This window comes from Rhinopithecus roxellana, chromosome 5 (genome assembly GCF_007565055.1).
Source record: "Rhinopithecus roxellana isolate Shanxi Qingling chromosome 5, ASM756505v1, whole genome shotgun sequence".
In the NCBI taxonomy this organism is placed as follows: Eukaryota; Metazoa; Chordata; class Mammalia; order Primates; family Cercopithecidae; genus Rhinopithecus; species Rhinopithecus roxellana.
This window is the reverse complement of record NC_044553.1, coordinates 137,839,545-137,866,347: the sequence shown is the minus strand read 5'-3', so window position 1 is coordinate 137,866,347 and position 26,803 is coordinate 137,839,545. Positions and strand designations below refer to the sequence as shown.

General features: G+C 39.4%; 1 protein-coding gene and 1 long non-coding RNA gene across 10 annotated transcripts in view; one reads left to right on the top strand and one right to left on the bottom strand.

Moving 5' to 3' along the window:
* Positions 1-2,183, top strand: part of LOC115897702 — a 90,546-nt gene extending 88,363 nt beyond the window's left edge. The window contains exon 3 of the long non-coding RNA XR_004057472.1: positions 2,049-2,183. This is a non-coding gene — a long non-coding RNA (uncharacterized LOC115897702). The remainder of the gene's footprint in view (positions 1-2,048) is intronic.
* NRXN3 (neurexin 3) overlaps positions 1-26,803 on the bottom strand; it is a 1,636,170-nt gene that overhangs the window by 192,069 nt on the left and 1,417,298 nt on the right. For all 9 annotated transcript variants that reach the window (XM_030931539.1, XM_030931540.1, XM_030931537.1 and 6 more), the window contains one exon: positions 4,413-4,584. In XM_030931539.1, coding sequence (XP_030787399.1) covers positions 4,413-4,584 — 172 coding nt within the window. The remainder of the gene's footprint in view (positions 1-4,412; positions 4,585-26,803) is intronic.

Below are 26,803 nucleotides of genomic sequence, written 5' to 3'. Positions count from 1 at the left end.
TGAGGCTCAAATGTAATAATGTGTATGAAGGTATTTTGATCATCAGCAAGTAGTATAGCAATGTTTTCTCTTTCAATCCCTATAAAAACAAGGTTCTGTGAAATTTGACAAACTCAAATATAAAGGGAGTTTTCTAATGTAGCATCCTTGAAAGGGAGCAACTTTTACCTCTTTTTCATGTTCTAAGTTGGATGGTCACATAGGATTTAAACATAGGTCATTCGTGTGCATTTTAAAGACTGAAGAAGAGGAATTCTGTGAAGAGCACTTCAACTGAGTTGGTATGCAATATCAAGAAAAAAGCTACTTGAGACCCTGCTCTCCTCAGCACCCCCTGGCATGCAAGGATTGAAGCTGCATGTCATCTGCATTTCCCAGGAAGCCTAGATAGGACCGGAAAAGCCTTTACTGAACCATGCTCAGGGGTCTTACAGCAGTGACAGTACCACCGGCCACCCACTCACAGCAGAGAGAAGATATTGAACAATCCCAGTCAGCTAAGCCTTCCAGGAGGCCTAGAGCTGTGGCTAAAATTAATTCCTCATACTCAAGTCACCTTTCACCTCCCCTCCCTTGTTCCTACCACCGCATTGTATAGGGACAACAATCAGAGACTTTATAAGGGACATTTGTCAGTGCCTGGATGATAGCTCCGGGCTGATCCTTCTTTTATTTCACTCTCCTGTTTCTTAGCTTTTCTATTTTCAGGTTCAAAGAAAGAAGTTGCTTTTGAGTTCTATCTCCCAGAATTTAGTGATATAAGATTCGGATTGCTATAGAACTATTTTTATTCTGTATCCTCCCTGATTCACAGAGAGCCAATGCTACATGCCCTGTGCCTAGCTGGGTTCTAAATATTTCACGGTGGGATGTTTCAGTAGAGCCCCATAAATGCCCATGAGAAGATTGTGGACATGACCCATTCATCCTGGTGCATCCTGACTCATTCAGACCTGGTAGGCAGGAACAATTCCCCGAGAGCATGGTCTCCGAGTAAGATAACTTACGTAAATCTTCCATAGGAGCTACTCTGTATGTCTTTAATGTTTAAACATTAGTAATAAGTGAGTAGTGAGACTAAACCCTTGATGATTTCTAAACCTACTGTTATCGATTAGAATGGCTTTAGAAAACAAGAGGACACATTTTTGTAGAAACTGTGTCAAGACTGCCTCGCCAGGTTGATGACTTGGTTGTTTGATGGCCAGACACCAGGCATTTTGATCTTATGATTTAAAATAAACATTGCCAGATTGTTCTCATGATATTTTAAATTATTAATAGTTAAATTGATCCTTTTAATAGCACAGGGAAGCAGACAGGAGAGAAAATAATGTATCCAAGACTCAAAAAGTGAGCTGCTCCTAGGAAGTCTTGGCAGAGTGGAACATAAAACTCAATCCAGTATATCACACAACTTTTTAATCGAGGCAGCAAGGTAAGGGGATAGCTCCTTTAAATACTCAGTATTCTTTCAACTGCTTCATGGGAGCACATTGCCATTGCTGTAAGGAGGACAGCTTGGGGTCACTGGTGCCAATAAAACTTTTAAATGAGAATTTTGAACTCCACACCTCACAATAACCACCTTTGTGTGATCATTGGAAGTGACCTTTGAGATATGACACTTCTTTAAAGAAAGAAAGAAATCTAAGATGACACAAGAAGGAAAAATGCTCATTTCTAGCTATGCATTTTTCAGAACATCCCTCAATTCTCTCGGGGAGCAATAGTGAAAATTGTGCCCAATTGGAGACAGAAAAATCTGGTCCTAGTTCTTCCTTCACTTGCTATGTGACCTTAGGAAGGGCATAGCACCTCCTTGGGTCTCTGTTTTTATTTCAAGTGGAGAGTAAAAAGCATCTACCCTATCCAATTTATAGGGTATTTTACCGTCAAAATGAAGAAATCTGTATTCAAAAATATGTCCTAATTTAAAATGCTAGCCAAATGTTTGGTAAATCTCACAGCTAACATTTATTGAGGATTGATTTAATTGGCCCAGCATTATACATGTAGCTAACTCACTTAATCTTCACATTTACCAGGTAAATGGCTCAAGGAGAAGAATGAACATCTTCTTAAAGAACAACAAAACAGAGAAAGTACAAAATGAGAATTTGGGAAGAAAGAATCTAATATATTTTGAAAGCATTACAGAAGTCATCAGAGGAGAAAAATAAAACCTCTTAGAAATTCTTATACTTATTTTATGGTTCAATGTTACTGTATTTTGAATTACATGTGGGGAGAGGCACCAAATATTTCAATGCTTAGGACATTTCAAGGTCTTAATCCAACTGCCTTAGACTCACAGGTGATGAAACCAAGATCCCAACTCTAGCCAGTTGACTCCAAGGCCCATACTTTTAGAAATGCTATACTGTACCCTGTCCTGTAATAACAACACATATTGTTACTAAATAACGGTTTCCAACTATAATAATAGTTTTCAGGAGGAAGCAATGCTATTAAAGAAAGGTTTATTCTGTTTTGAAAACATATAGGAAGCAACCCATAATTTGGAACTAAAGACACAAAAAGATAGGCGCACAGCAAGAGTCTCCGGTTTTCTTAACATAGCTGTGGCTTTAAAATGACCATTAAAGAGCCTTCTCATTGCTGGCAGCAAACTTGTAGATTCTATATTGGCTCAAGGCAAGTGGTTAACATCGATTTAGAAATCTTTGAAATTCCTAATAGAAACACAACAAACCCTTCAGCAGCGCTAGCGAGGCCAAGGATAACACATATGGAGAGAGAGACTGATTTTTTTCTATGAGCCTATGAACAGCTTTTAAGATTTGGGCTGTTTTCATTCCCTTCACCCTCTCCCCCATCCATCAGGGATTAAGGAAGAAGCATTTAAAAATTAAGTCTATTAGTGTGTAGTGAATTTGAATGATAAAAATTCATAGAAGCTGTTAATAACTTTGGCTTTCTTCAAATACTCAAAGATAACCTCATAAGGGCATTTTTGTGCCTTAATCTAAGAAATTCTGAGACCCCCCAGCAATGGCTGATCTAAGAAGTTCTGTGACCACCGCCCCCCGCCCCCGGCAATGGCTGAGCTGACTGTTTTATGGAAATTGAGATGGCAAATTAATAGTGGGTGGAGCTTTTTGCCTCAGTACCTTGGGGGGTCTTGCGTGCTGTTTCTAGATGCTCTTACAATTCTTAAACAGATAGAGCAGGACTCTAGCTATTAGGGAACAACCCAACAGCGCAGATACTTCTGATAGGCTTTTAAAGAAGAAAATTAATGCTGAGTTAGGTGTGGAGATACAATCACAGCCTTCAAGCCATTCAAAAGTCTTGGGCTACAAATAGGCAAATTTACTTTGTATATTTCTCACAAGCATAACCATGATTAGCTAATGGCTTTTAGATGTGTGAAAATGTGCTTCAGGCTTCCTTGTTATTGTGCCCATCTCACTGTAACGGAAGTTAGAGAAAAGTGGTGAGAACATTGTGGGGCGTTTGGTGTGTAGGATAGAGAGTTGCACATCACTTCATACCCACATTAGTGAGAAGTGCAATATGATGACTATTCTCTTGCATCCGTCGGGTGACCGTGCAATTGTAGAGCAACGGCCCTTTGCTGAAGGGTTGTCCCTTCCATTCCTGGCGCCTTTATGATCAGCACTCAGGACTTTTCCTGGGAGAAGTGAGAGGCAAGAGGGAAAGCTGAGGGATTATTTGAATGATCTCTTGTAAGGAAGGCAACCTCTTCTCCCATTGTCCTTGATCCAGCCATCTGGCTCTGGGAATTTGTTGCTGAATTTAACCCCTTTTCCTGCCACACCAGCATGCTTGCTATTAAAATGACTACTAGGACCACCCTTTGAATATCAAGGCAGGCTTAGGGTAAGTGAGAAAATAAAAACTAGCAAAGTCCACCAAATGAATACAATTCCACCCGTAAGTTTTTCTCTCACTGTTACCATGACTTGATCTGTGTCTTCAAGTTCGGTACAAGTCTTTTTAGAGTCTCTCTCTGGCATCTGCACCTTCAACCGCACCAAACTAAATGGCACCACAAAGTCTGAGTCTCAAATAGAGCATCTTATGATTATCGACACTAGCTCATGATAGAGATGATCCTTCCCTTCACTGCTCCTCATCTACAAGCCCTGCAAAATCTACAGTAACTGTCTTTGGTATGAGCCAGTCAGGCTGTATCAGTCAAAGGTTGACAAAAAGTGTCCAGTGCATAGTTGGAAAAGTCTCCAGAAGCTCCCTATACTGGATCAAGTCCTAAAGAGATAACTTATCTTCTCATACAAAAAAATCATGAATGTGTACTTCACTCAGTGTTTTAGAATTTGGTGATAGTCATGAGAAAAATCACTACTGAAAAGTGAGAATGGGAGCGTCGAAAAGAGTAGGACCATTGAGCGAACAACATGTACCTGTAGGATAATGTTCATTCACTGGCCAGTTGTCCACTTGCAGCGTGGCGTTGCCGCCGTTCCTGGTGAAGCGTACCACGTGGTATTTGCCATCATTTACAGGGGTTCTCTCCTCTTTGATGGAGATGTCAACTGTGCCAATATTGAAGACAACTCCAATTTTCCCCTGTTCCTATAATAAAGAAACACAAAAGGCATAGTTATCAGCAACCACGAAGTTATCTCCCTTTAAACTTGATCCTCCAACCAGCAATAAACCTGTAGGTGCCCAGAGGGCGCTGTCAGCATGAAGATAATAATAGTATTCCATATTTCTCCATGAGTTTTCATCCTGAACATAAAAACCAATGGCATAAACCACCCAAATTGCTCTCACAGATTGTACTGCACAGGTTACGTCATTCAATTCACCTCAATGCATATCAGGCCTGGAACTACCTAGTAGCTATGCCATGACAATGCAAAGTTTATTTCTGTGAGATGAATTAGGCCTGTTTACTAAGAGAGGACACTAAGACATGGGACCTTAAATCATTTATCAATTCAGATTTACAATTAAAGTGGAAATATGTATGAACTTGTCAGCATATTTTCATGCAATCAAGGCAAAGGGAAAGGGTACAGAATGGTTAGGAGCCAATGTCAGAGGAGCTGGATATATGTATACACACACACACATACACACACGCACATACACACGCACATAATGGTTCTGCAGTTCCAAACCACATAAAAAAGGTAACCCCAATAGAGGCCAGTGAAACTAACCTAGAATTTTCAGAATTAGATGACTGCCATTCTTCCCATACTTGTAGCCCTACTCCTCAGATTAATCCTAAGAGACATATATTCAAGAGCTTATGCAACACAGCAGAAGAGAACCTCTGTGGCCACTAAAGACTTGTCAGAAGGGAAATTGCAATGAACTTGATACGAGTAACACTATGACAATGAAGAAACCACATGGTTTGGATGTGTCCCCACCCAAATCTCATGTTCAGTTGTAATCCCCAGTGTTGGAGATGGGGCCTGGTGGGAGGTGACTAGATCATGGGGACAATTTCTCATGAATGTTTTAATACCATTCCCTTGGTCCTGTTCTTGTGATAGTGAGTACTTACGAGATCTGGTTGTTTAAAGTGTGTGGCATCTTCCCTGTGTCTCTCTTGTTCCTGCTCCTGTCATTTGAGGCTCCTCCTCCCCTATTTGCCATAATTGGAAGCTTCCTGAGGCCTCCCCTGAAGCAGATGCTGCTATGCTTCCTATACATCCTGCAGAACTGTGAGTCAATTAAAAACTCTTTTCTTTATAAATTAATCATTCTCAGGTATTTCTTTATAGCAATGTGAGAATGGACTAATACAGATAATAATGATGCAAATGGTGATGGTAGTGGTGATATCACCAACCTCCTGGGAAGGGTACTAAAACATGAAGCATACATAATAATGGTATTAAAACTCTGACTCTTCTCTAATAATTGATTATAACTAAAAGTTTGAACTAGTATTCGTAATGAGACATGAAATAAATGTAACCTTACTGTTCAAATATAATCAGCCTCTTTTAAGCTCTTGGAAAGCCATTATAGCATTGCAGGGTGTTGGAGGCACGTGTAAGGAGAGAAGGGAGACATCTTGCTCAATTTCTCTAGTTTTCCAAATTATTGGCAATATGTTGGGCATTCAAGGATAATAAAATTTAGTAGTTTAGCATGGCTCTGGAGGCCTGGAAAGCAAACACATCCTTCTTCACATGGCAGCAGGAAGGAGAAGTGCTGAGCAAAAGAGGAAAACCCCCTCAAAAAACCATCAGATGTCATGAGAACTCACTCACTATCATGAGAACAACATGGAGGTAACTGCCCCTATGAGTCAATTACCTCCCACCGGGTCCCTCCCACAACACATTGGAGTTATGGAAACTACAATTCAAGATGAGATTTGGGTGGGGACACAGCCAAACCGTATCAGTAGTAATTCTGACATTCTATAAGACTGATTCACAGTATTAGTTCATGATCCTTTGTTATCATCTAATTTTTTTATTCAAGAAGAAGAAGAAGGAGAAAGAAGGAGAAAGAAGAGAAGGAGAAAAACCAGGAGGAGGAGGAAGAGAAAAAGAAGAATGTGAGAAAAGAAGTCCAGAATCCATATAAATCAAGATATAGAAAAGAGTTTTGCTGAATCTCAGCTTTAGTCATTTATTTTACTCATTCATTCATGTATTCATTAAATACACAAATACAAAACTTATTAAGCACCTACTACACTTAAAGTCAAAAAAATTAAGCATTCTGGAGGGAGGGACACTGGTTTCTATATATAGTTTGGTACACTTCACTTATTTTCCCAAAATGCAGGCTTTCCTCAAGTTTCTATTTATCTCTTAGTATGTCAATTAATCTTGTATCCAATAAAAGAATGGACAAGTCACCAACGAGTCTTGACCTTAGAAGTGAGGAATATAGAATGATCAACCAAAGCAGGCTGTGAGCATTCAAGGATGCAGAGATACAGGGTGGACCTCAGTATTTCCTTCGTGCCCTGATTACATAGTATGCAATATAAAATGATGTCTGCAATTCCCATGTTCTGTTCTCTGGGAAAAGAGTTCCAGGTACCTCCCAAAATTGTGATTGAACACTCATGATTTCTTAAATCTGTTTGTTGAAACCACTATCTACATCTCTGCACTAGGAAAAGCACCTAGCTTTAAAATATGATGCATGGATAAATGAACCTGCTTATGGGTTCTTTTTGTACTTTCCATGCCCATAATTAATACTATTACCCATTTTATTCTCTCTTCTTATTTCTCAAGGAATTCAGAAATACCAATGTGACTTTTCTGCTTTCTCTTGGAGAATTGGTATTCTATGTCTAAGGGCATGTGTGTGTCACTGACCACTACCCTCATGCCTAAATAAGCAAGGCTGTAATAATGTGAGCCATAACCTGCTTAGCAGAATGGAAGTACTAGAGGAGTTAAGAAACCATGACTGCAGACACCATTACTCCTCTGCCCACCCCACAGATGTGGGCTGTTTATTGCACCACTGTTCTTCAGTGAGAAACCAGTACATAAATCCTGGATGTATGGAAAGGACTGCTGGTGATTCAATTTACCCCTAGGTCACTAATTAATCATGGATGGAAAACAGTTTTAGAGGAAGCATGGAGACCTTTAAACTAGCATTCTGTAGCTTTTCAGCGATAGCAGTGGCAAAGTATGGTTCTGGCTCAGTGAATTGGCTGATCAGCAAGATACATTCTTGGGCAGATTTTCTGCAAGATCCATATTAGATTCAGGAAAAGCAAAGATTTAATCTCTGCCAGAATAAATATTTGGTCCTTATCTTAGGTGCCACACATTTGCCATTGTAATCACTGTTTCCGGGAGATCTTCTTAATCCTGTTAGCTCACTGCCAAAGTCAGTGGAGACCCTTCCCCAGGTTGTTTCATTTTGTTTCCCACAGTGGTAAATGTGGCTGTGCTAGACCTCAGATGTGGTCTCTCTATTTGCAGTGATAAAATTTCATTACTGCAACCTCCTTGTCATTTGTCATGGGACCACAGTGGCATTATAATCTGTGGCTAACTGCTTTATTTCAGTTCATTAGAAGTCACGGAAGCCTTATGGCAAATACCCACAAAGTTGCCCAGGCTTGAATCTATCATGCTCAGCTGCCATGCAAATCAACTCTGCTGGCTCGTGTGTCTAGAAAAGAGAAGATGTGAGGGAACAAAAGCATTGGCTTTGGTGTCAGACCTGACTGACCTTGGGCAAATTACTTGACTTTTCTGAAGCCATTTCTTGATAATACACTATAGGGACAGGATACCAGCATTACATACTTCATAGGGCTGTTGTAAGGATGATATAATACGATGAACATGACCGTACTTTATAAGTAATAAAACATTACATAAATATATGAGATAAAACAGAGCGGGAGAAGGAACCACCCAATCATTTGATCAGATGTAACACTCTGAGTTTTGGAGAAATTAATTGGTTCAATAGAATAAATGTTCAAATAACAGCAATGGCTCTTAAAGCTGAATGACCCTGGTCTGTTTTTTTTACTTCTGATTTCTCTTTCATGAAGGGATGTGTGGAGGGAAAGAGGGGCCAGTTGTTACCTCTGAAGCTTGCTGTGAGGGTTATAGGAGATCACAGATATGTGAAGCCCCTGGCATGTCGCTGTGGATAATTTTGGATGCACAAAAATGTCAGTCTTCTTTCAGCTCATTAGTGTAATTGAAAGTCGTGTCATGAGCTAAGGCCTGGTTGGCTTGGTGGGCACTGTCATCCAGACATATTGTGAAAATAAATGTAAATTTTAGCAAACAGAACATATATTCAAAAACTTTATGCAGGGTTGATTTCCTATCACAATTTGGTAGTTGCTATCTCTCTACATTCTTTGTAACCAAATATTATAAGCCTCTCTAAGAAATGCAAAGTGTAGCTGCAAAAACAGCATGACTATAAATTTTAATAACTCCACAGTCATCACCACTAAAGTTGCTACCAAGACAATTGCTTCAATCTATATTCTTCCTTGATATTAAAAACAAAGACAAGTGGTAAATCAGAAGACATTACCAAAGAATCCTCAACTGCATTCAGGAAAAAAGCTGAACAGTATGGAAACCAGGTGTCTTTAAATAGCCAGTAAGTCACTCTTCATCAATAATAACTGTTTATGAGCTCACCTGGCTCCCCAAATTAGCCCAGCTTCAGCTTCCCTATCCTCAGTCAGTCACATTGCAGTTATTGTTGCTGAGGTGACCCAAGAGATGCTACCAACACCAGGGTCAGACTCCAGGAGCAGAAATGCTCAGGGGCAAGAAGAATTCTCAGGAATAAAGATGTCCCTGAAGGCTATTTTCATTCATTCCACATTACCCCTGGGGAAGACGGAATGCACCATCCGCTATTTTAGAAAATTGCAGCTGACAGAAACAGAACTGGGATTCTCAAATGTATGCCAGGGATATGGGAAATGGAAGCAGGTCTCAGTATCTTAACTGCTAGGCTTCCCACCGAATTTGTTAGTTCAGTGCTAGGCAAGAACACAAGGAAGACAGTATGTAAATATGTAATGCCTCCTGTGAGCCAGGCACAGCAAGGTCTTCCATATCTATTTCAAAGTCTGGTTCCTAGTAAAGAAATTAATGAGTGGCACTGTTTACCACATTTTCCCTGTTCTCCTCCATTATAGGGTTGTAGTAAGAGAGGCCTTTTGGGTCTCCTTGTGATGGGTTGGGCCAAGAGAACAGTGTTAACTAATAAATTGAGTATCATTCCTGAGCCATGCATTGAATTGCTGGTGGGAGACCCACCAGAGTTCTCCGATTTGTTGTCAACCAATGCACCCAGCAAACTCCTGGTCGTGGCTTCTTTGTCATTCTGGGTCATTGAGTGAGGATGGCAATAAGCCAGCTTGCTATGGACATGGGAGATGGCTGAGAAACAAAGCTTGGTTGCTTTCTAGCACCAAGTGTCTGAGGTTTTTCTCACTGCAACATAAACCAGACTAAATGGACAGAATAGGTGCTCAGGAAATACTTTTATAATAGAATTATGTTCAAATTCTAACGATTAACAGAGAATTCACACAATAAGAGGCTTACTGAAAAATAGAATCCAGGTCTGACTCTAAAATCCATGCATTTTCCACAGTCACAGCTTTCACATATTACAATTGAGTTAGTTATTTCTATAACAGAAATATATGTGTTACATATGACATATTTTATGTATGCCTAACTTACCTGTCTGCTTAGCCTAATTGTGAGTATTTTAAATGTAAGTATCCTAACATGAGCTCAGTAAATGTTTGTTAAATTAATGGATATGTGAATCAATGAATAATGAATTAGAATGTGTGGTTGTGATTTTAAAAAATAAGAATCTTTTTTGTACCATGAGAGACCAAATATGATTTCAGTATTATAGGATAAAATAAATAATTGCTACCATATTCATATTTTATACAATAACTCTTAGGTAAAACATCTCACTATGCTTTATAAATGTTTCTGTAAAGTACAAAAAGATGAGGTACAGCTTACTTGATTCATCAGACAATTTTGACTTTGACTAACAGGCTTTTATTGAAGTTCTGTAGAATAAAACATTGAATTCAGTAGAACATAATTTGAGCCCTTTTTGTGGCTATTAACTGTCTTTCAGTGAAGATCATTAGTCTCTACTCTTTCAATATTATGGTCTTCTTGTTCTACACTCTGGACAATTGTTGGTTTATAAGCACAGAGTAAGCACTTCATTATTAAGGTATTTCAAGAGAGGTAAGAGACCAGGTCTCTCCACTGAAAAATCTAAACCAGAGAAGATGCCTTTCAGGAATCACTCGAACTGACAAGACCACAGCTGTAGAGCTTGAAGATATTTCAAACTCCATGATCACCTCATGACAATGACCTGGTCCCCTACCCTTGAGAAGCTGAAGTGTGGCTGTGGCAGGAAAAGCAGGGGAGAGGAAAACGTCTACTTCGTGTTCTAGAAGAATATGACATTTCGAATCAAAAGGATTGGGACCGATTGAGGCTCCACATTATTTTTTCTGTGTGATCTTAAGCAGGTCCCTCAACTATCCACGGATCAAGCTTTGTCTAGAAAAATGACATGAAGACAACAGAAACAATAATACTTGTGTTAAATAATACTTAAGAGAAATAAAATCTTGGCAAATTCTGAAGGCATCTACAAACAATTACATAAAATATGTTAATGATTGGTTTGGAGATGGCGATAGATAATAGTGACGCTAGATGAGAACTAGTACTAATATGGATGACAGGTGAGTCAGAGGCATTTGCATACTCCCTACAGGATACTGCTCTACTTACAATGACTGTGTCCCAGTCAAGGTCATCGACTCTGGGATCTGTATACATTGTCCCTAGAAAATTCATATTAAATGGCTTGAAAATTATTTCTCCTTTTCTAAATCTTTACAGGCCTCAGTGACCTTTGCACCCAACCAGGAAAGTTACACCCACCTCTCCCCTGGCTGCAGTTGTGCTTCACCTGGTGTTTTACTGATGTCTGGTTGCACAAGGTCAATCAATTAAAGCGGATTAGATCCACAGTCTGAAATGCTAACAGAGGGCCAAGAGAGATAAGACTGATAAATAGCTCAAGACAGTTCCATTTCTGACTCCAAAAAAAAACAGAGAGAGAGTAGGGATGACAGCTTAGGACATCAGGAACCATGACCTGAAAAGGGGAGAGGCAAGGAAGGACAAGACAGCTGATGCAAGTAAATAAGATGCAAGTCAAAGCTATCACAGCTCTAAGTCACCAGTCACAATTGGCATCCTGAGTCATCACGTCCTTCAAATCCACTTGGAACATCCACTTCTCATTCACAGACCCCAATATCATGCTGGCTTATTTGGTAGTTAAGCTTGACTGCAAGGCAAAACTCAAGTTCATTTCCATAGGTGCCCCAGCCCTGTGCCAAGACCTGGAGCAGTCTCCTGGCAGGACTCAGGTGACAGCTGGCAGGGCAGTGCTGACTAAAATCCAGTGCAGACTGAACGTCTCCCATAAATGTCGAGATTCCCCACTAAATCTCAACCACAGCTGAGAGGAACCACCCAGTGTCTTCGTAAAGAAACCTTAAGCCCTGTGCTCACACCAACAACATTACAGTCCTTGAAATTAAGAAACACATTTTAACTCATCTGGAATTCTTCCAGAACATCTTATGCCTTACCTATGTGCTTACAAAGTGAGGTTCTAAGACCGCCACCAACAGCATCACCAGGGGACTCATTAGATATGTAAATTGTTGGGTCTAGTGCAAGACCCTCTGAATCAGAAACTCTAGTGTGAGGCCCAATAACATGTATTTTCACAATAACTTAAGGTGATTAGGATGCTGAAGTTTGGGAACCACTTTCTTACATTAACGTCTTGGTTTACTAAGGCAGTGATTTCAACAGGGATGCCTATCTCCAGCGACATTTGGCAATGTCTGGAGACATTTTTGGCTGTCACAACTGAAGTGGGGTGCTACTAGAATCTAGTGGGTCAAAGCCACACATCCTGCTAAATATACAATGATACACGACAAAGAAATACCTGGCTCTGATGTCAATAGTGCCACTATTGAGAAACTCTGCCCAGGGAGTGCAAACCTTCAGTCACTCAACAAATACCCATACAGCATGTATTGTATGAAAAAAAAAAAAAGTTCTACACACATTTACATGCACAGTCTAATGTATTCTCCACACAATACTTTTCTGTTTGGTACATATGCATGCAAGCAACAGGCACGCATGCACCTCAGTGCACAACCATGTGCACGCATGTGTGAATTTTTAAATATTTGATGTAAAATTGTGTTCTAGCAAACAGAACACAAGGTGAGCAATAAGTATGTATCGATAATCTCTCTGACTCTCCTCTACTCTATGTGTCAGTCAAATGCCCACTTGACAGGTATAAACTTTGAAATGCATGCTCACAGAGCCAGAGAGTGGCAGGTCTAATATACATGTCCTATGTCATTTTCTCCATCTGGTCTTGGTAACCCTCTTCCCTACTGACTGATTGCTGCTAGTCCCTAAGGAAGTCTTTTTGTTCATCTCCTCTGGCAAAATAACATTAGTTGATAGTCCCAACTCTAAATTAGTTACTTTACTATAGACTAGGTCATTTTAGTCAGTTTCCAAGAATATGCATGATTAGCTCTGAACAGGATGCAAAGGAGAAATTTCTTCTCTTAGAAGTAGATATTCTAGGCCAAAAATGAGCAGCTGCTCCTCTATAAATGAGAGATCAGCAAACAGTGAGTAACCCTTCAAGACCTATTCTGTGGTTATGAGGAAACTTTTAGTGATTCTTTAAAGTGCTTTACTATTTACCTAACTTCCAAATGACAGGCTATATTACCATTATGGCTTCAAGGTAAATGGACCTACATGAATAATAAACGCCAACCAAGAACTCTGTTTTCATAAGTAAGGCATTTCAGTCAATCCCTCAGATGATAAATTCCCAGTCTAAATTCTATACTATTCTCTACCTGAAAAATAATTAATATACACATTTCAGAATGGAGAGATTCAGTACTTAGGGTCATCAGATAATACGGTTTAGATTGTGGCAGTTTCTTATGATATGTTTGAGGTATGAATATGCCAAAGTTGGAGGAGATAGACTGGCCTGGAGCAGAGATCAGCAAACTGTGTGCCAAATATAATTGTTCCCTGTTTTTATAAATAAAGTTTTATTGGGATACAGCTGGACTCATTCATTGATGTATTATCTTTGACTGCTTCCATACTACAACAGCAGACATGAGTAGTTGCAACAGAGATCATGTGGCCTACAAGCCCAAAATATTTACTTTCTGGCCCTTTACAGAAAAAGTTGCTGACCTCTGTTGTGGAACTTTACACAATTTAAGGTCACCCATGATTTTCTTTTTTCAGATTTTAATCAATAGTTGATGTGCAAGTGGTCAGAATAACTCAAATAGGAGTGGGAGGAGCAAATGAGGAGCCTGTATCATACCTGCTCATTCACCTATTGCAAGAAAGTTCTATAGGTGGCCTTGGACCAACCTGGTTTGCGTTCTTTTCTCACTTGTAGTTCTCAAAAATACTTGTAGAATATGCCAGAAATGTAACATTCTCAGATAAGAAGGACTGGCTGGAAGAACCAAATCTCTGTTCCAGTTTCTACCAGCACAGGATATCCTTTAACACTTCAGCTTATTGAATCATATTGCCCCTGGGGTATAAAACCCAGAGTGGAGTACTTTCCAAGGTTCCTTAGGTGCAGTACATGCACAGGTGGATTCCATTCACCATAGACAGCTTTCCTGAGCCTTGGAGAATGAGCTCAAAATGAATCTCCAGCTTCTGCTGTCCTTTGCTGCCTATATGTAAGTAAGAAACCCACTTTATGTGACTTGTGTGTGGAGGTGTTCTCTCTCACGGGGCTCAGGCACATTGGTGACCAGTGTACAATGAACCTGATTCACAATTACTATTTGGCAAATAGAAAAACGTATCTTAGATATTTCCTAATAAGTTATATAAAATAAGATATATAAAAACTCACTCAATTAGGCATAAAGTAATCTATCTTAGATCCCACTGAGGGTGGTTTATATACTAAAATCAACTCAAAATAACACTGTTTGAAGGAGGTCAGCTGCAGATGCAGAGAAATAAATTAGAGGCTTCTGGCAAAAGATGGTAGTAGCTAGGAATAGTCTGGTAATGGAGGAGATGGAGCAAAGTTATAAGTCATTAAAATTATAATGATATCACATTTCTTTCGGAAAATCTATCTAGTTCTATGGGAGTGAATCAAATACATTTTAAAGGCTTGGGACTCTAAAAGATAGCACACATCACTCTGATGTTAGGATTTGAGTTTATTATATTAGATGGAATGAGAAAAGAGAATAGCATTGAAGCCCAATGAATATATCAGTCTCCAGAGCGCCAATGCATCTGCAAAAGACTTGAGTCACTTGAGTGATCAATGGTGATTAACTGAGCTCTCTCGGTTTACCTGCAAGGGGAATCTACTGTGTCATCATCTTGGGATGAACACACTGAAATAGCGGCTCATTTTTCCTTTCCTAGTTATCGTAAACAAAATGGCCAATAGACTGTAATATATCAGCAGTGCCTGTCTGCATGTAGGGACTCTGGTGTGTGTGTGTCCTGGAGATAGTGTTGCAGTTAGGTATTTCATCCAGGTGATGTTTTATGGTTCTTTGTCAACTATCACCACTACAACATTCTCTCTTGGATAAGATCAGTAATTCCAATTCAAAAGGTGGGTTCTTACTTACCCCCAACCACCATAATAAAAGCAACAGAAATTTTTTAAAAAATGAAATTTTAAAAACTCCAGTACTTCGAAAAAAGACTGGCCTTATGACCTCCATGATAGCATCAAAGCCTCTGTAGGGGAGAATAATCCAGACACCCAAGCAGGAACATGAAAAGGAAAGTGCTTTCCCTCAGCCCTGATGAAATTAGTAAAGGTGACCCCAAGCAGACACCGGAAAACATGTCACAGGGAGCTGACTCATACCTTTTCAAAAGAGTCCACCATACCAGCATTGACAATTATTTCAAAGCTATGTGCTCTTTCGATAGAATAATTAGAGAACACATCTCCTAATTTTAATTTACTTGAAGTCAGTATCCCTACCAAATTATAAAGTAAGTTTCAGCCAAATGGAGAAATAGAAATGTCCCTGGAACAGCATGAGGTCATTATTCCCCTAAGATATAGCAGGCACTGTAAGCCCTCTGGAAGTCGGTCAGAGCTTCAGATACACAAATTATCCATGGAGTTTATAGTGGACTCACACACAATATGAAGAAGCATTTATTTTATGACATTTAAAAGGCACAAACATTCTTCTCTCTCTTTTCTATGGGTGAGCTACAATTTTGTTCATTAACATGCTGAAGGAAAATGATTTCATTCAAGAGGCTGAGGAACATAATGCTAGAAAAATAAAGAGTTATGTGTATATGTGTTGCCATGTAAATGTGTGTGTGATTGTGTGTGTTTGTGTTTGAATAAAACCTTAAAACTTACACAAAAGTTATTTCCTTTGACTCTTTTATTTTCTTTTAGGCAAAGTAATGGTGGCTCAGTAGAATCTAAGCCCCTCTGTGTCCATTGAAGGGCATCCATAATCCAACTGTAATATCGCCCTTTAACAGTGGCAGAACAGTCAGTGGATTCCTGAGTCTTCATTTTCAATAGAAATCCTCTCAGGAATGTGAATCTACTATAGACCTGACTCAGAACAAACTATGGATTCCAGCAAGAATGAAACATCAGAATGATCTAGAGTCAACATTAGCTTTCGGGAATGGAACTGGTCATTAGGGATCACTGATCCAGGAACGACCCAGACACAGGAAAGATACTCTAGTTCTGGCCCAGTCCAAAGCTGAATGAGATACCCTTTCCTATCTGGAGAAGAGTTTTCTCTGCAGAAGGTCCAGCTTTCCTGGCCAGTGTGCATAGGTGTACAGTGCTGAAAACAATTTTACACACGTGCCTTCCAGAGACATCTTTGATAACCAGATATATTCTCTAATTGTCCCACAATCTCTCCACTATCTATTCAATAATAACATCAGTTTGTGTTGATTCATTTCAATGTTTTTTAATGGAACAATTCTTTTTTTTTCTTCCTGTCATACCATGAGCATTGTGAGGGAAGAAAATTCCTCTTTATATTCTATGTCTTCCTCCATATCAAAAGTTCAATAAATGTTCAGCCAAGCATCTGACACAATGGTGAAAGCACCTTTGCATTCTTCTGCTAGCAAGACTAATGCATAGTGCAATATCTCCATCCACGGTTCATTTACTGCTTTTCAAGTTTTGCTATGGTTTTGCTTTGGGAGAGAACTTTTAAAAATGTAGAGTACCACTACCTCTCAGGTTGACCATAGCTGTTCACTAGTTTCACATAGTCTACTGAACAGTCTTCAGGAAAATTGCCAGCAAGCCTATGTGGCCTGAGGAGAACTTTCTCTGCAGACCGGGAGGTGAAAGGCTTAGTGTTCATTACCAAGTGCTTCAACCTACCCCGCTTCTTTGTTTGGATTAGATTCAAATTGAAGTCCTAGAGGTGGACACTGATCCATCCTATTACCAGTTAACTGAATCATTTGGTTCCCATTAAAAACAGCTTTAATCTTTGAAATATCCAAGATGCCAAGCTTTCAGAGAAACTCAGTTTCATCGTCTTGCCTTCTCCATTATTCTGCAGTGCAGTGATTTCTGGTCAGTGTAGGGCTCAGTCCCTGCCTTTTGGGAGGCCATCCCCTCACCACAGTCTTTTGGGCCACCATGAGTTGGCCCAACCACCATCCATTTCAATTTGCCCTACACTTGTCAAATTGAGAATTTTTACACATAATCATGTTTTCCCCCAAGAAGTACATTTATTTCTCCAAATCAATAAGATGCATAAGTAGAATCAAGTCATAGAAATTTTGAAATCAAGTATGTAATGATCCTATCCTCTGTCTAGGGCATTTTGGGAGACACATCAGAAGTTAGAGAAATACATCTGGCATTCTTTAGCCCTCAAGAGTGTACATGATACTTTGGTGTAATGGATAGGGCAACCGCATTTGAATCAGAAGGCTTGGATATGATTCTAGTTTTTCACTTACTGCAGGTTTTGGGGCAAGCCGCAAATACTCTGCACCCAGTATCCTCATCTGTAAGACAAAGTCACATTGCTGAGCTTGTAGGGTGATGATGGGGATTCAATAAGAGATGTTTCTAATAACAATTTAAAAAATATAGATCACTGATGGGGACAAAAGAGAAACGAGAAAGAAGCACATGGTTTCCTAAATTGAGATATAAAAAAAGAAGGAATGTTCCCATATAATATTTCCAAATATTCACAGTCAGTCATTGATAAATTGCCCAAGTAGCCAGAGAAAGAGGATTCATTACTTGGCCTTCAGGATAGAAAATTCTCCTGTGTAGAAAAAACAAACTCAGTTTCTCCTATACTCTCACAACACGCTTCTGACACCAGATGTGTGGAGGTCTTCCCCCACACATCAAGCAAGCAAGCAAGCAAGCAAGCAAGCAATCTGCAGCAGACACCAGCTGGCTGTCCTCCAACCAAGTTCAATTCCTGCACTACCAGCCTGGAGATAGTGTCAGGTTCCACAGACTGAGGGCTCAGACTCACAAGACTGCCTCCCATTTCCAAGGCCAATCACAAGCTCCGGATTCTTTTACCTGTGCTTCTGACTGACCAGCTATAAGTTGGGATTCCCATGACCTCATCCTTGGGCTCCATGATTTTGCTACAGCTCAAAAACTCACATTTACCAGTTTATTAAAAAGATATTACAAGGGCCGGGCGCGGTGGCTCAAGCCTGTAATCCCAGCACTTTGGGAGGCCGAGACGGGCGGATCACAAGGTCAGGAGATCGAGACCATCCTGGCTAACACGGTGAAACCCCGTCTCTACTAAAAAAAATACAAAAAACTAGCCGGGCGAGGTGGCGGGCGCCTGTAGTCCCAGCTACTCGGGAGGCTGAGGCTAGAGAATGGCGTGGACCCGGGAGGCGGAGCTTGTAGTGAGCTGAGATCCGGCCACTGCACTCCAGCCTGGGCCACAGAGCGAGACTCTGTCTCAAAAAAAAAAAAAAAAAAAAAAAAAAAAAAAAAAAAGATATTACAAAAGATACAGATGAAGAGATATTTGGTCCAGGTATGTGGGAAGAGGCTCCCAGCTCCCAGGCCCTTTCCAGGTACACCACCCTCCAGAAACCTCCAGGTGTTCAGCTCTTTGGAAGCTCTCCAAACCCTGTCCTTTTGGATTTTTATGAAGGCTTCATTACATAGGCATGATTGTTGAAATCATTGGCCACTGGTGATCAGATTAACCATCAGCCCTTCTCTCCTCCCTGGAGGTTGGGTGGGGGCTACTGCTGAAAGTCTCAACCCTGTAATCATGCCTTGGTCTTTCTCATGACCAGCCTTCATCCTGAAGCCACCTAGGGGTTGACAGCCACAAGTCATTAGCATATAAAAAGACATATCACTTTGAAAATTCCAAGGATTTTAGGAACTTTATGCCTGCAAACAAGATGAAGACCAACTATGTATTTCACAATATCACACTACCTTATTTGGCAGGGGCCAAAACAAAGGGAAACAGGTGTCTGGTTATGTAAGTGCTATGGGCTGAATGTTTGCATCCTTCCCCTCCCCCAAAGTCTTATGTTGAAGCCCTAATCCCAAATATGGTGATAGTATTTGGAGGTGAAATCTTTGAGAAGTAATTAGGTCAGGAAAGTAGAGTCCTCTTGAATGGAATTAGTGCCCTTAATAGAAAAGACATTAGGCATGATTTCTCTCTCCTCCATGTAAAGATACAGCAAGAAGGTAGCCATCTGTCTGTCAGGGAATGGACCCTCAGTAGAAACCAAACTGATCGGCACGTTGACCTTGGACTTCCCAGTCTCCAGAACTGGGAGCAATAAATATTTGCTGTTTAAGTTACCCAATCTATGCCATTCTGTTATAGCAGCCAAAGCTGACTGAAACAATGAGATATATTTAGGTGGATGCAGTTGAGAAGGTAAAGAGGAATGGGAGAAGTTGAGAAGATTGAAACTGTTGGTATAAAAATAAAATTCAGTGTATAGAAGGGAAGAATAGAAAATTGGCCTAAAAATTCCTTACACTATCAACCAGCTTTTCTACTTTTAAAACTTCACTAATTTTTGCCAAGACAGAGACATTTGAATGTTAAGGAAGGCTCTCAGAGTTGAACATATACAAACACAGACAAGTAATTTTTAAGGTTCATGAACATGCTACAGCTTGGAGAATATTTTCTCTCTTGCCCAAAGGGCCTTCCTTATACCCCCTAGCAAATAGTTCCTTGATAATGGCAAAATTTCATTTATGGAATTTAGAAACTATAGAGTCAAAATAAATATAAATAAAATATTTTATTTTCCAAATGTGCCTGGCAAACTCCCTTGCCTTTTGCTGTAGGCATCCTTCTTCCATCAGGAGAAGAGCTTTAGCTGTTTAGATGAAAAGGGATTTGTGAGGCACTTATCCCAGATCCTGGCCAGAGGCTCAGAGGCAGTCAGGGAAGACATCATCCAAGCAATGCTAGAACTTCCATGTTTCAGAAGTTAGCGGTTATCTTACTGTTGCTAACTGGTGATGCCCATGTTCAGTGATACTTATGGGTTCATTGAGTGAGTAATTAAGGTCAGAAGAAAGTGCAAACTTAAAGAAGAGGAGGGGAGGTAATAAGGATACGGACAAGGAATTAGATTGAGTGTGGCTAAACCTATCGACCAAGCCTTATCTGAAAGAATACAGAAAAATGCTTCCCAAATCTTCAAACATGGATGCATCGCTTGCCACTCTACTTTGTATTGACTTCAAAAAACTTTCTGCAGGCAAATACCTAGAGGCAAACTCTTAGAAAACTAGCTACAAGCATAGACACATTCTTTAATAGACAGCATGATGCTTTTCTGGTTCAATTGCCAAAGGGTGACTGCTGATGAGCCATGCCACTCTGCTCACCAAACTACCAGATCTATCCAGAGAATGCACAAAAACAAGTGCTCAGAACATCTAATACTCAAGGAGTCATTGCATACTGGACTCATCTCCACTCTGTGAAGGGCAGATGGAGGACCAGAAGTCATGCCTCTACCACAGAGAGGCACAATACACAAACAGTACTAAATATGGAAGGCACAATTATTGGAAGAGTAATGAAAATTATTTTGATTTGATTTTTGTTTGTTAATTATTTTGCCCAGTAGACACTTATTAGCTGCCTTCTGTAATACAGAACTTACAAATTCAGAGACTTTATACTGGATCGAGTCCTCACATAAGTTTTATTTTTGAGGGGTGAGTACTACATAGTATTTTTCTATGTGAATTAGTTTTGACATTTAAAAATCAGATATCTTGTGAACAGCTACACTGTTCTTTTAAAAAGTAGTAAGATTCAGTAACACAGAGCCAATATTTTCTGCAGGACAATCAGCCAGAGCTGACTAGAAGAGAAAGGCACAGGTTTTCCAATTCACCACGGTCCCCACTAATTTCTGTTGCTCATCAGATGCAAAGGCTGAGTGTTGATTGACATTTATCATCAAGTTTTCTCTGTTTTTTTTTTTTTTTTTTTTTTTGTATAGTAGGGTAAGGAGGGAAGGGAAATACTTGTTACCATGTAAGTAGCAACCTCTCTGAACCTCAATAAAGGATAGACTGAGAAGGCCATGGGATTCAAGAAAAATTAAGGAAAGCACAGGTTTTCTTACACTTCATCCCATTTAAATAACTTATCTGTTTCTTGCAAACTTTTTTTTTTTAACTCCTAATATATTATAACAATCACAGGTTTTTGAGTAGACAGGCCTGATCTTAAAGCTTAACTTCATCACTTCCTATATGTTTTTGACAATATTATTTAAACTCTCTGAACCTCAATTTTCTCACCTTCAATGCTGAAAAAATACTATCTACCATGAGAGATTGTCATGAGGATAAAACAACATATGCAGGCATCCAGCACATAATAGAAGATGCTCAAGGAATTTTAGTTCCCTTCCTCTTTGAAGAGTTGGAATGAATTAAGCAGACCTGATCATAAAATCATATGCACATCTAAAGTGCCTGCCAAAATGTAATGATCCAACTGCTGCTTCAGCGAGATGGGTCAGCTCGAGGTTTTAATGCACTTTTCAGGAACTGTGGCTCAACAACAAAATCTATCACTATTAGGCAGACTCATAAGAAAGACCAGATTTAAATAAACTTCCTTCTCAACTCTTAAGTATTAACTGCTTTCACCTTGACTCAGAAACGCACCAATAGGAAGTGTACACTTAGTCAATAAACAGTGGGATTAATCAATGCCGGAAAAGATAATGATAATAAAATGCGTTATTAGAAAGTTGCATGACAGCAGACCATTCCATACAGAAAGGTATATTTAAATTATATGGAAACACATTTTTAGTCCTCTGAGTTCATATATCTATCTGCATGGCTATAACCATAAAGAAAAATTTAATGTAGGCCACTATTCTAGAGCTACCATTTAATTTTGAGTAGAAACTGATAGTGAAAAAAAATTATTTTAGTTATATAACAGACTGTCAAATAAAAAATATTCATTGCAATATAAGAGCTAGAAAAAACAAAATTGCCACTCTAGTTGAGGTTTAAGTGGGCCAATAAATCATAGCCCTCTTCATTGTGCATTCCAAGCCAATTGAGAAATAGACCTAGACGAAAGGACCAGCAAACTTTATTGCTTGTGGAGCTGGATGGGAGAATGGATTGGGGCAACACTTAGACTTGGCCACAGATCAGTCTTCCTACACCAATTTCTAGTTCTCTTCTCTTTCCTGTTGCCTCCTACAAAGATGAAATAGGCCTGGATACACTCAGCCCAGGGAGAAAAGCCCTTTGGACAGGAAGAAGAGAAGAAAGGAGTCTCACTAGATATGTGAAAATCCTTCATCCAATCTCACCAACTAAATAAGGGATTAGAGAGAAGTTACAAGAAGTGCCATTCCAATAGTTTCTTTCCAGAGAAGAGCAATTGTCTTATAGCGTAGTGTAGATGGAGAAACCATGCCTTCTGTAACATACCAGAAGCCCAAGTCTACCCTCTTCAGACAATCCTGCCACCACAGATTGGCTTTTAAGAGGATCTGAAAAGCCAATCCACAGGCATCTAAAGAGGATTTGTGAATTGGAGGTTGGTACATTTTGGGGAATGTTGAAATGTTCACTTTATGGTTATATGAAGCACAGCAACTGCCTCTGAATAACCAGCTCGCAACTACCACTGCTTCTGATGATTGCTGAAAGACTTAGCACCATGCAGCTGATGGTTTAGCTTTTGGGACATTGACATTTGAGAAAAAACATTAGAGAGAAGAATGTTAAATATGACTTGTCAATAAATGAAATTATAATTTTGATTGGTAATATTTCAGTAGGCCCATGGAACTTTCTTTGCATCATGAACTTCAGCCTCCTTGCTGAGGGGCCCAGAGATCTACTTTGCTGTCATTTATGTCAGAGTAAGACTCTTTAGTGCAGTCCAACTATGCTGTCAACTCCAAATCCCAAGGGATACATATAATCACCATATTTATTGCGATGGCCCAGGCAATCATGATACCACTGCCTCTAATGAAACTAAAGTGCACCTGTCATTTTGGAGATGCTACTTGTTCAGGCAGAGTTGCCTGTCAGCTGTATCTGGCCAAGAAGTACAACCTGCAATTTAGTTAACAAACTGAGACATCATGGAAATCAGTGCTCTTAACAGGCTTCCTTGATTCACTTGGGTTTTACTGCCTGTCGTACATATCACAAGTCTCCAGTAAAGTGGCACTGGTGGGAGGAGGTCCCAGTAGAATTGAAAAGACAAGGAAAAGAAAAGCAAGGAATTTGATGAGTTCAAAAGTGGAATCCAGGAAAACTATTCCTTGATGCCAATAAATCTGTTGTTGCCAAAAGAGCAAGTTTCAAACTCTTCAACCTGGTATCCCAGGTCCACCACTATCAGGTACCAACATTTTTTCCCAGTATTGTCACCAAACTTTCTGAACCTTCCCTCCCATCCATAATTGTTGATTAGTCTAGCCACTTATTTAGCAAGCATATATTGAGCCCCTTTGTGTGCAAGGTATTATACCAGGCATTAATACCAACATGAAGAAAATCATTTTTCTTTCTTTTTTTTTTTTTTTTGAGACAGAGTCTCATTCTGTCGCCCAAGCTGGAGTGCAGTGGCGCATCTCAGTTCACTGCAGCCCCTGCCTCCTGAATTATAGTGATTCTCCTGCCTCAGCCTCCTGAGTAGCTGGGATTACAAGTGCGTGCCACCACACCCGGCTGCTGATTTTTGTATTTTTAGTAGAGACGGGGTTTCACCATGTTGGTCAGGCTGGTCTCAAACTCCTGACCTTAGGTGATCTACCCACCTCAGCCTCCCAAAATGCTGGGATTATGAATAAAGCTATTTTTAAGTTTTAAATAATCCTTGTGCTAAGGCTCAGTCCCAGGAATGAAATGGATGGTGGCAGCTCTCAAGAAGTGTGGAAATTGGGCTGAATTCCAAAGGCTTATTTTAAGGAAGAATGGAATACAGGAAATTCAACTCACTAGAAAGACCTCCAGGAAACAATATATTTAAGGACAAAATAAATATGGAATAAGAAAGTCTGCCTTTCAGTTAAAGTGATAAGGGAAGTCTTAAAAGCAGAAATGGGATTTAAACTCAATCCTGAACATGGATAGAATGTAAGTGAACACAGAGGAGACGGTCCACTTTGCATGCTATGATGTTAACAAGTGGACAGAAATGCAAGATACCTGAATTGGGATTTGGAATCCAGGAAACTTGAGTTTAACCCCGAACTGTTTCACCTGAGTCAAGTAGCAGTGACCAAGTCATTTGGCCTGAGTATAGTTTTCTCATTTCAAAAATGGTAGTAAAATTACCGAGCCTACATACTTCACAGGATAGTTATGTGGATCAAATGAGATAATATATGTAAAAGTGCTTGGTAAATTTTAATGCACAAAACACGTATCAGAGAATCATTAGGTGCACTACAATAATTATTGACTTGATTTGAAATGTACGTGGCTGTTTCTTCCTTTAGCTTTTACTTTGATAATTTTTAAAGGCTGCCATCTTAAAAACCTTCAATAGAAGTAGTAAATGCTTCATTTCATACTTATCTGTTTCTTTCATCAGAGAAAATCAAAGTGCTTCTTGAATATCATCTCATTAATCTCTTAGAGGGAGGTAAGTAAAGGGACACATATTTTGCACAGTTGTATATGAATCTCATTTACAAACGGGAAAGCCTCAAATAAACTTCCCTCAGTCACAAGTAAATCAAAACAACAGCCAAAAATAGACCCAGACGTCGTTTTATCCAGTTCTCTGCTCTCATTACATGCATCCCCAAACCTTCTTCTCTCAGGAGACTTCCATGGACAGATCTGGCTTTCAAGCTCTGAAACAGGTAATTTTTTATTTAACTATTTTTAGCCTCTGTTTCTTCGTCTAGACAAACAAATTAGAATACTTAGAGACAAAAAAAAGTACATATGTAATATTTATGAAAGAAACTTAGCCAATTAGCCATTATACATCAGATAAAAATTAAGATTACTTTCGTTTGTTTTACACGGGGTGAATTTGGTTTCTAAAAATCTCAAGGGTAATTGTCCCAAAATACAGGGCATTGGGTTGATTTGGATAAATACTTAGATTGATCATTATTAATAAATATCAGAATTACACCATCAATCAATAGAAAGTTTTTGGCACACACTATGTGTGAAGAATTGTGTTGCCATCTAAAGATATAAAGATAAATAGGACACACTGTGGGTATTCATTAAGTTTACAATTGGGTAGATAAGACATGGTCAAAATAGCTGTTAAAACATAGAAGGTGCTAAAGGCAATAATGGAGAAAAATTCAACAGGGTTTCAGTAGAAATTGTTCTGCTAGGGGAAGCAAGGAAGGCTTCCTTCAAGAGGTGACTCAGAGGCTGGGTTCTGAAGGACATCTAGGAGTTCAACAAATGGAGGAAATAGAAATAAGGTTGAGGAAATAACATTCTAAGCAGTGTGACTAACATAGCAAAAAGCAGTAATTAAAAGGAAAATGAAGTCTAATCAGTGGATTAGTTTGGCCAGAATATAGTATACATTAGAGAGAAATGAATTTTACTGGATAAAAAGGTAGGTTGAGGCCAAATCATGTTAGGCTTTCAATGTTGTATTAAGAAATATAAACTCTCTTCAGTTGGTATTAGGAAGTCATTGAGCAAAATGACCCCAAAAAACCCCCAAAATCTTACATATATTTCAGCATGTTCTGAGCAGCTGAGGCAGAAGCAGAGATGAATTATAACAGATAAAATAGAGATGAGGTAACAGATGGCATGAGATCCCAGAAAAGATAAGAGGGCAGGAGGCCAAGGACCTAGGTAGACTCAACTGTGGAAGGGGATAAGCAAATTTTTCCTCTGAGATAGGAAGACAGGAGGAATAGTGGCAGTTATTCTGTGATGTGGTGAGACAGCATAATTTGATATATGAAAAAAAAAACACTATTGGATAATTTTTAGAGACATTGTAGAGGAGATTTAGTGAGTTGGGACTAAACTGGTGTCCTCGTGGTCTCTACTAAACCTATGATGAGAGGTGTACCAATATGGTCTTGACTTTCCAAATGAGAAAGGATATGAGTTCACATGAATAACAGAGCAGTAAGCTGCTTTAGAAGATAAATCATATGATAGCTACTGAAATTAGCTAACAGAAGAATTTTGTTCTGCTGGCAGTCTTCTACTCAGAGGATACATATTTCTGTTTACAAAATGATTAATAATTCCCAGCTTCTGATCTAAACATTTGTTACTTGCCTGGCTACACAGCATTTGACTTTGGGACCTCTGGGTTCTAGAAATTTAAGAGGAAATGCAATGAACTAGTACAGCTTCACAAAGAATAGTCGCATCAAACTAATCTCTTCTTCTTGAGAATATAGTTAATATACAGGAAGATCAGGAGAATGGTGTGAACAGGGGATAAAAATCACAGCAAAGCATCAGACAGGTCTTCAGTGATATCTCTGAGGCCACCATGAAGAAAATTGAGGAATGCTTACACATTATATACATGGTGTACTAAACAGATAAGGAGATCTTGCAGGGCTGGCCACAGAACCATGCCCTTTACGACCTACCTGGTCAATATTTCTATCAGTCGCTTGAATTGAAA